The sequence below is a fragment of the Bidens hawaiensis genome, unplaced genomic scaffold (genome assembly GCF_021521415.1).
Source record: "Bidens hawaiensis isolate Kalapana, Puna unplaced genomic scaffold, B.hawaiensis_p1.1 tig00419568_1, whole genome shotgun sequence".
NCBI lineage: Eukaryota > Viridiplantae > Streptophyta > Magnoliopsida > Asterales > Asteraceae > Bidens > Bidens hawaiensis.
Window position 1 is genome coordinate 87,407 of NW_027504904.1, and position 10,837 is coordinate 98,243.

At 37.1% G+C, this 10,837-nt stretch overlaps 1 protein-coding gene across 1 annotated transcript; it reads right to left on the reverse strand.

The window, feature by feature from the left end:
- Positions 1 to 1,088: 1,088 nt before the first annotated feature.
- Positions 1,089 to 3,965, reverse strand: LOC143609354 (putative dolichyl pyrophosphate Man9GlcNAc2 alpha-1,3-glucosyltransferase). Its single transcript, XM_077084124.1, has 6 exons — positions 3,388 to 3,965; positions 3,126 to 3,306; positions 2,937 to 3,044; positions 2,684 to 2,845; positions 1,764 to 2,016; positions 1,089 to 1,643 (listed from the first exon to the last, which is right to left on the reverse strand). The coding sequence occupies exons 1-6, from the start codon at positions 3,765 to 3,767 to the stop codon at positions 1,198 to 1,200; spliced, it is 1,530 nt and encodes a 509-aa protein (XP_076940239.1). The 5' UTR covers positions 3,768 to 3,965; the 3' UTR covers positions 1,089 to 1,197.
- Positions 3,966 to 10,837: the final 6,872 nt, after the last annotated feature.

The window sequence follows — 10,837 nt, forward strand, 5'->3', positions numbered from 1 at the left end:
TCCGGTTACTTTTCGGGTAATTTCATGTATAGATAAGGTATTTGAAAAACCTGGTTTCGGGTAATGGAAAACCCGGTTTCGGGTATTGAACCAGTTTTGGTTTTCGGGTATTACCGGGTACAAATCTGGTCCAGTTCGGATATGGGTTTTGGTAGTAAAATGCATACCCTATCCGTATCGTACGGGTAGGGTTGGGTACGGGTTCAGGTTTTATAAACCCGAGTATAAAAAAACAGGTTTCGGGTTATTTTTTTCTGGTCCGGTTACGGGTTCGGGTTTTTTTTGCACCTCTAATCTAACCTACCCAAATGAAGATTGAAGCCCAACTTTCAATTGCCTTAGAGCCCAATAAAAGATATAAGACTATTAAGAATCCATTTGGCCCAAATCCAATAAAGCTGAGCCCAACCCTCTAGCTTTGCTATTTCAAATCATCTTATTTATCCAAGAATGTTGAATCCAACACCACCTCTTTAGCATACCCATGTTCAAACCTCCAAACCAGCAAGAATCCATATTCTCAATAAAAAAGAAAACATACAACCACCCGACTTGAATCTTCGCCTACCTGCAAAATGTGAATAGCGAGCATTATCCATTGGATTTGGGTTAAAAGACAAACCATATGCTCTCTCATCATATCAAATTTCACTTGAATTGTAACATCCCATACAAAGAGCACTTCTATGTAGTCAGTACAAACATCTACTGCAAGCGTTTGTCACGTAGTCAACTTCACTTTTAACTATCTGGATATTCTGCATTACTCCACCTCCATACCTACACTGTGCTCCTCATCATGCTAAATCCCCAACCACTAAATCAATTCTGCTTAGGTTTTGGCCTCTTAAAATTTAACTTTCACCTTGTTTTGCATGATCTCTCATAATTTCAAAACTTCAGTTTGGTTTTACTTAAATATGAATCTTTGTACGTTAGAATTCTTTTGTATTCGTTTTTCTTATTTTAGATTAAATAATATTCAAATAAATTTGGAATGACAACAATTAAAATTATACATCAATGTACAAAATGAAAATAAAATTGACATAAGAAATGTTTTCAAAACAATGATTTTCTTATCATATACTTCTCTTTTAGCTGCAACACAACAGATAATACAAACAATGTATATTTAATTCTCTGTTAGGTACATTCTCATCATAACCTAACTGACAAAATAAAAAGAAGAAACAGTTAAACCCGTTTCTTTTCACTACCAACGGCCGATTTCCTAGACAAAACCCACTGTTTCCAGTTTGAGTAAACCGCAACCAAAACAAACTGAGAGAAACATAAAAGCATGATAACGGCTTCAAATAGAAACGGGTATTTCTTTGGAGGGTCTACGGTAAGATAAATAATATGAAGAGCAAAAGACAACACAAGAAGAAAACCTACAGAAAACGATATCACACGAGACGAAAATTGAGTTTTTGATGTGTCGGGTTTTCCATTTGGAGCAAAGTAAGCAAATATAAAGATACCATAGAGAGCAATGTATGGAAGGAGTAATTTGTCGCGGATTAATAATGGAAACATCGACAGCAAAGCGAACTGCGTAAACCACTGAAACATAAATGGTTCTTCAGCGGCTAAGATGCTTGCAGGTAATAGTGGCAAAAGAATAGACTTCTCGTGTACTGCAATTTTCAAAAGTAAACCACATTAGAACTAATTATAAATTGAGAACTGCAAAAGCGCATAAACACTTGTACGTTTTGTTATAATTGTGATACATAGGCAGTTATGTAAGCGCTTACCTTGAAAGGAGAAGAGATAGAATGAGAAAGCACTATTGAGCAATCCATAGAGGAAAGCTCGGGTACTTGGAGCGCGTATTTGCAGAATCATTGAAAGCAGAGATGAAGATAAAGTCATTAATAGACATAAGAGTTTTAGTGACTGTGTGGTGAATAATCGCTTCCATTTTATGAGAACGGAAGTTGTGCACCAAAAATTAGCCACATAGTCCTCGTATAATCCCCTCTCAAATGGAGCAAGGCGGGATAAAACCTGCAAATGTTAAAATAACCATTTATCAAATTTTAACCTCATGATACTATGCAAAGCACAAAGCAAGTGGGGCTGCTCAAAAAGCTCACTAGAAAAAAAGTCGTTTGTAAACGAGTCGAGCTCGGACCAGGGTCGGCTCGCTAGTTGGCATAAACCCGAAATTTAACATACATATAAAAGTATTTGAAAAAAAACTAATACATATAATATTTATTTTTTGAATGACAAGACATAAAATATTTTAAATCTACCAAATGATAAAAGAAACAAAAATAATGCATATAATATTACAAATTCTCTAGTTTGTAAATTTTGTTGTGTATGTTAATAAATTATAACTTGTTAAAAAATATGTGTACAAAGATAAAACTTCCAAAATAAATAATTATAATAAGGCTTAAAGAGCTGGCTCAAGCTATTTATGAGCCAAGCTCGAGTTCGACTTTTCAGCTCATTAAAATAAATGAGCCAAGCCTGCTCGACGAGCCACGAGCTGGCTGGAGCTTTTTATGAGCCGGTCCGACTCGTTTAAATTCGAGTTCAAGGCCAACCTGGCTGGCTCAGCTCGTTTACAGCCATAAAAGCAAGTGACCAAGATATGATATTTCAACTAAAAGATGAAAGATGTAATTTAGTCTATCTTGCATGCAATAGAAGTCGGTTGTACCTCCAAAACCGTGACTTGGGAGTGAAGATATGGCCACCAAACAAGAGAAAATGTTCCGATAACAATTATACCCAATTTTGTTACTTCTAAAATGGGATTTTTACGTTTCAGACATTTACCCAATAAATAGCTGAAAAAAGCAGGGGCATAATAAGCACTCATCTGCACAAAGATATAAAACACGTCACACATACTGCAACATTGTCTAGTTATATTATATATATTCCATGCTTAAACATTTAATTAAAATAACCTGTTTGTGGTTGAGTGCAAGACTGAACAAGAACGAAGCAACAAGATCTTTGTCACACAGTACCGCTGCAATAGCTCCAACAGTGAATCCTAAGCTTATGCAATTATACTGTAGTTAAAAACAGAGTAAAATAAAATAATGTTTTAACATGTAAGACGAGAATACGAATTCAAAAACTAAAATGCGTGCCTGAAAATGACCATGGTCAATGAGGATGAGGCATGGGTTAAGTAAAATCATTGCAACATGCCATGCTATTTTACTTTTATGCCCTTTTAAGCGTTCTGCATAGGCTACAATAAGCCACAAAACCGCAGGAAAGTATATGAGGACATCAGAGGCTAAAACTGTCCACCTCATTAGCAGTTTTCTGCATTAAAAAGTTGAAAACGTGTAACGTATATCATAAGTTGAAAATAATCTAATACTATCGAAAACGAAAACAACCTACCCGAAATAGGATTCATGGCCACGTGAAGTGTAAAGCGAAACCGATTCAGGATGAAAGAATCGTAAAACAAGACCGTGAATATAACTTTGATAAGCGGTAAGTGGCGGGTAATCGAGTCCCCAATAAGTAAGATCATTGTTAGTGGTGTTTCGATACCATTCGTTGACTGGAAGATTGGTTGTGATCTCCATCCAATGTCTTTGTGCTTCAAAATCTCCATATTTGGGCGGGTCACCTGCTCCAGAATACGGGCGCAGAGATACAGCAAGACGCACGAGAATTGCAAATAGACTAACACAAACGAACGGCGTGGAAATACCCGTGGTGTTATTGTCTTTGACTTCTACTTTCACTGTCTTTGTTACCTTTGACCTTTTCATCTCCTTAAAATCTTATTATACAAAATGCAAAATAATAACTGTGAGTTCGAAGAAAATGGGTTAGAAGTTTCAAATTAAATAGATAAATCGATGCATTGTACTCAGAATCAATAATAAATAAAACTTAAACACATCACTAAATTGAGAAATATCGATTGCGGTAACGAGTAACAGAAACTAAATTTAGAAATGCAGGAACTAAATTTAAAAAATGAGGCATCAAATGACATATTGACGCACCAAATCATTGCAATACAAATCAACTAAACTCACAAAAAACAGCAGAATTCAGAGATGACGAGTGCAGAATCGAGAAGCTACGGCAGACTGGTGAAGTGCCAATTGGAACACAGTCGAAGGCGATAACCTCGGATGTGAGAAGCCGGAGAAGGAAGAAGCAGTATTGAGTCCTCCGATTCGTAAATTATGCGATGATGAATTGATGCTTTTAAATTGGGCTTTTGACAATTAAACATCAAATTAATAGGGCAGTTACGTTATGTGGGTCAAAAAGACTATAATAGCCTAAAGGTTTATTTTTCAAATGGATTCGGGTTACATCGCTAGGCTAATTGAAAAAAAGTTTCACGGCATTAACGAGTGTGTTAAATGTGATTTTACAAACTTTTATTGATTAGTAAATGTTATGTATAAAATCATCGATTGTGCAATCTTAACAGTCGAGTCAGCAAGTTGAGCAACCTGGTCTTACCTACTTCTTTTTAACCGAGTGGCGCATTGAGTGTCGTAATGGAAAACCTAACCGAACTTTTTAGTATATCATATTTACCCTTGTCGGTCTTCTAAAATTTACAATATAATGTTGATTACCACCTCACTTTTGAAACGTGAAAGGTTCGAGTTCCCTCTAAATGAGCTTTTAGTGTGTGTTAGGATCACTTTTGATTATATATTCTAGCACCCTAAAATTTAAAGGTGAAGTAGACGACAATACTGGGCATTATTATCAACACCACAATAGTCGGGATTTTAAGTCATCCGCTAACGAGTTTCATCTATGACGAAGCTAGTGAATCTCAATCACTCGTGGGACCGATGGATGGTTCTGACATCCATAAGCATAGCTTCCGATAAAATGTGTACACAAATGACACCATAGGGGGTTGGGCCCCGTAGATTATTAATAGTGCTAATGTCAGATGTTTTAAGTTGTAATCGCTACATAACGTGAAATGCCCTCATATTAGTTAAAGTATGTAGTGTGTGCAAGGAGTGCTCTTACGCTGAGTTCTAATAATGGAGAGAAAAGAAAAGGTTTGAAAGGAAAAGGAGGAAAATGGGTGTTCCATAGATTTTTAATGGAGAGAAAGGGTTTGGCAAGAAAGGAAATGAATGGGTTTTTAGTGTAAATCGAAAAGATTTGGTGAGAAAAGAAACATAAACATCATGTTCATATTTTAGTTCCAGTTTTACCCTCAATCGACCATGTCTTCAACTAGGGGTGTACAAATTTAGACCCGGATCGAAAAATCCTAAAATAACCGAACTCGAGTCGACCCTACACTTCCTTGGCTTTTTCGGTCCTGAAATATGCTGATACCCGGTCTCGGGCCGGGTTCAGGTCCAGAACCGGTGAAAACCCGACTAACCGAGAGAGAGCGATAACTGGAAGTCAGATATGGCGACATGCCTCTTGGTGACGGCTTTGCTTCGATGTTTTCATTCTTGTATCTTACAGGGACGACATGAGTGCTTGAGATGCAAAATATAACCTTCTAACTATTATGTATGAATCCATGAACGCATGAGAATCATGGTTTTTTTGATGCTGAAAGAGATGTATGAAGTGAAGAAACATTAACAAAGAAAGAGTAGAACAAATAAAAAGTTAAAAAATAAATAAAATATAAATTGCAGTGACCTTGCGTATAACTTTAAAATATGATGTCAGTAAAAACTAAAAAGAAGTCAGACTTATGTAGACTTTACCTCTACAAATTAAAAATTACTGAGTTATCTTTTCAGAATCTTCTTTTCTCAATCTCTATGTTCTATTTTTTTATTCATCTCACTTTTCTATAATCTTGAAGGACGATGACGTCTGTCACACCAGACCAAAGGCGGCGAAACATGTCGGGGCACGACAGATTGCTTAATAACACAATGACACTATTAAAGTGACAATATTTAATCAAATCATTCATTTAATTCAATCATAATTTATAACACAACTTGTTCATTACATATAAAACAAAGTACAAGATAATAAATAGTTTCATTTAACTAATAACTTAACGGTCCAACATAAAAATAACGTCTTTAAATCTTCATTCAACCGATAATCAAACATGTAACATTGCATAAAATATATTTTATCAACACGAATATTGGTGAACAATTCCATGATTTTTGTGTCTATATATATATATATGAGGCAAAATCCACAATTCTTATGTGAAATCATAAATAATAACAATTGTGGTATATAAATTATAAATGAATGAGGCTCCTTTCTAATAGGTAAAAATACCAAATTACACGGAGGAGCGTGTGATCATACTTATTGAGGATGAGGATGAGGCCCACCAACAAAAGTAATAAACATTTAGCAATTAATCATATGAGACATATAACACACAATCGAGCAATTATTCTAAGTAACACATAAGCTAGAGCTGTGTCTAAGAATCCAAGTCTTAAATCATTTTTGTTTAGGTAATTATGCAAGCTACCCCCAAAGTATAAAAGCGAAAACAGGGATTAAATTACTGTCACACCCTCATCTAAGGCCTAGGAGTATGACCAACAGTTGGTACCACAATTCTAAACAAATCAGAGTTACGTGTTTAAGCGGAAGTCTTTTAAAACTTGTGGATTTAATTTATAATATTTACTTAACAAAAGACGGGATTACAAAATACTCGTTTAAGTTATAACAAAAAGTATTACTTGTTATTTACAAACCACCATATTAATGTTTTTAAGTTTATACAAAAAGATCCGAGCCATCGGATATCTTGAGCACCTCGTTCTTCAAGCTCTAACTTTGATCACCTGCAAAATGTTAAGAAAATACGTCAGCAACGAATGCTGGTGAATATGCTGACGCTAAAAAATATTTTCTTTTACTTTGTTACGCCTCGATACTACGCCTGCCTCGGCCCATCGTGGATTAGTAATAACAAAGGTAAAACAACACAATTATAAATTCGAGTCTCTACACTAAATACCTCAGCAAACACTGCAGCGTTCGACTTAGTTAAGTACCGGTATGTATACACAAGGTCGTGCTCCCCGCAGGAAAGCGTCCTACGACCAGGTGTGGTGCGATGTGCCCACCGCGTACTACCACATATGTAAGGATCCAGAAAAACGTATACTACAGCATGAGGGCTAGGCTTATACTCTTATTTATAACGGTTTTAGAGGCACGTAGTCTCTTGTAAATCATTTTCATATAACATGTTTGACTCATTTTAAAACAAGTTTGTAAAGTTGGGTGTTCACCTTTTTCAATTTGGATCGGCTTCAAACACCATCCGAGGGTCTTTCCCCTTGCTATCTCGCACCTATAGTACGAGTATAACCATTTGATAGTCGGATATACAATCCGGCTTAAGACCTTTAGTCTTATTTTATAAACTTTACCTCGATGAAGCTTTAGTTCAAAATCTCTTTTACTTTAAAACCTTTAGTTAAAAAATAATATTATAAACCTTTAGTTTATTTATAAAACCCTACGTTTCTTCTTCTCTAAGAACTGTATTCTTTTCTTTTCTTTGTTATTTAAGAATAGTTATTATTACTTAAATAATATTTTCATAACAAAGAATTTCATATAATATAATCACACATTGATATATATATATATATATATATATATATATATATATATATATTCATAATTCTATCTTTTTTCTTTTCTTTGTTATGTTTCCTTTTATTTTATCGAGGTATCGAGTATAACCTCGACTTAAGGTTTAAGCCTTTTATAATATTTTATTATTATTTTATTGGGGCATTATGCCTACCTTTGCTTGGCTTATAAACCCTAAATACTCGAGCAACACCTCAACACCTTTTTACCTTTTTTTACACTTTTTCTCTCGTCACTTTTCTTTAGCACGCCAAACGATGAACTAGCATGCCAATCGATGAACTCCAATATTTCATCACTTGTCGGCACGCTTTACGAGACCATTTGTCATTATTTCGGGGAATAACAAACTCCTTCTTGGTGGGTACGTTGGTGGAATGTGGTAAGAACAATCAAAGTAACAACACGATAATCGAGGAATCGGGGCACGCTTTTCGAGGTGGATTGAGGGTTGATTGTCGGGTTTTAGAGAGATGCTAGAGAGAGAGTGGTATGTGAAAGTTGGTGTGAAAATGAATGAAACCCGAAGTTGCTATTTATAGGCAAACCAGGAGAGGCATCGCGATACGCGATGGCCTCCTTGGTCACCCTTCGCGTATCGCGACATAGCGTTGCACCGTCACCATATAGGTCTGCCATGTGGCGGACATTGTGCCACGTGTTGACACGTGGCGAACGATGTGCCACGTGTGGCCACGTGGCGGGACATGTGGCGAACGGTTTGCCACGTGGCAGGCCACGTGCCTTGTTGTTAGACAACCCATCGCGATACGCGATGGGTTTTCCTTCTGATCCATCACGTATTGCGATGGGTCAGGAAAACAAGAATTTTCATTTTAAACCCTAAGGTTTGGATTTTGACAGTTTTGGTCCCTTGACTTAGGAAACTTAACATGTCCAACCCGAAACTTTCACGATGTTACATCCTCCCCACCTTGAAATAAATCTCGTCCTCGAGATTGCTTCTTTAGAATAGATGGGGGTATTTCATTCTCATTTCGGATTCAAGCTCCCATGTATACTCAGGTCCTCTTCGTGAGTCCCATTTGACCTTTACAATTTTCAACGTTCGTATTTTTAATTCCTTTATTTTCGAATCTTCTATTTGAATTGGTTTCTCAACAAATTTTAAGTTTATCATTTATTTCAACATCATTTAAAGGCATAGATAGAGATTCATTGGCCAAACATTTTCACAGATTCGAGATATGGAATACGTTGTGTATCCCTTGCATTTCCTCGGGTAGTCTCAAGCGGTATGCAACAGTACCAATTCGTTCGAGTACCTCGAAGGGTCCAACGAATCGAGGACTTAATTTTCCTTTCTTTCCGAAGCGACAACGCCTTTCCATGGCGATACTTTTAAAAGCACTTTTTCACCAACATTAAATTCTAACGGCTTACGACGGACATCGGCGTAACTCTTTTGGCGATCACGTGCCGTCTTGAGTCGTTCTCGAATTTGAAGAATCTTGTCGGTGGTTTCTTGGACTATTTCGGGTCCAGATAATTGATTGTCTTCGGTTTCAGACCAGCACACGGGCGTTCTACATTTACGACCATATAACGCCTCGAATGGTGCGGCTTGAATACTTGTGTGATAGCTGTTGTTATATGAAAATTCCATTAGGGGTAGATGGTCATCCCAACTTCCACCTATGTCAATCACACAAGCCTGAAGCATGTCTTCCAACGTTTGGATTGTCCTTTCTCTTTGCCCATCAGTTTGTGGATGATAGGTGGTGCTAAGGTTTAGCTTTGTGCCTAATGCTTGTTGGAAGCTTTTCCAAAAATGAGATGTGAAATGACTGTCTCGATCAGAAATTATAGACAGCGGTACTCCATGCAAAGCAACAATGTTGTTTACATAAATACGTGCTAATCTATCCATTGAGTACGATTCATTGATGGGTATGAAGTGCGCGGATTTTGTTAATCGATCTACGATAACCCAAATAGCATTATGTTGTCGAGTCGTTTTCGGGAGTTTAGTAATGAAATCCATAGTGATTAAATCCCACTTCTATACGGGAAGTTCGGGTTGCTGAAGCAATCCCGAAGGCTTTTGGTGTTCAGCCTTGACCTTCAAACATGTTAGACATTTTGCAACATGCGAAGCGATGTCCTTTTTCATCCCATTCCACCAGTAGTTTGGTCTAAGATTTTGGTATATTTTGTCACTACCGGGGTGCATCATGTACTTGGACTTATGAGCTTCGTTCATGATTTTCTCACACAAGTCTCCAATTATTGGTACCCAAATCCTATTACCGAGTCTAAGGATACTATCGTCACCCTTAACTAGCGAGTCAATGGTGCCATTGCGTTTTTCGTCTGAGATCTTGTTTTCATTGATCGCTTGAGTTTGGGCATATTTGATTTGTTCGAGGAGATCGAATTGAAGTTCTAGCCTTAACACTTGGACTCTTTTAGGATTTTCATGTTCCTTACGACTTAAGGCATCGGCCACGCCGTTGGCTTTGCCTTCATGATAAATGATCTCGCAGTCGTAGTCGTTGAGAGTTTCCATCCATCATCATTGGCACATGTTAAGCTCTTTTTGATCAAAGCTATGCTTTAAGCTTTTATGATCGGTATATACGATAAATCTTACTCCATAGAGTTAGTGCCTCCATATCTTTAGTGCAAAGATTATGGCGCCTAACTCTAGATCGTGAGTTGTGTAGACCTTTTCGTGCACCTTGAGTTGACGAGAGGCATAAGCGATCACTTTCTTTCGTTACATTAGTACGCATACCAAACCGGAATGAGACGCGTCACCAAATACAACAAAGTCCTCAGTACCTTCTGGAAAGGCCAGTATAGGTTCTTAGGGTGAGTTTTTGCTTAAGTATATCGAACGCCTCTTGTTGTTTTGTTCCCCATTCATACTTGATGTTTTTGCGAGTTAAAGAAGTTAGGGGAACGGCTATACGAGAAAAGTTTTCAATGAACTTTCGGTAATAGCCAGCCAAACCCAAGAAATTTAGAATCTCGGTTGGCGACTTTGGAATTTCCCACTTCGAGATGGCTTCGATTTTAGCGGGATCCATTGAATACCATTCACATTGACGACGTGCCTAAGAAATTGTACTTCGTGTAACCAGAACTCGCATTTTGAGAACTTGGCGTACAACTTTTCGGCTCTAAGTATTTCAAGTAAGGTTCGAAGGTGAATTTCATGATCAGCCGAATTAGAATAAATGAGTATGTCATCGATGAATACGATAAC

Excerpts from the sequence above, each read along its gene's own strand:
- LOC143609354 (XM_077084124.1), bottom strand. The coding sequence starts at position 3,767 with ATGAAAAGGTCAAAGGTAACAAAGACAGTGAAAGTAGAAGTCAAAGAC. Across the intron at positions 3,307-3,387 it reads GGCCATGAATCCTATTTCGG|AAAACTGCTAATGAGGTGGA; the intron begins GTAGGTTGTTTT and ends TTTTTAATGCAG. Across the intron at positions 1,644-1,763 it reads CTATCTCTTCTCCTTTCAAG|TACACGAGAAGTCTATTCTT; the intron begins GTAAGCGCTTAC and ends TGAAAATTGCAG.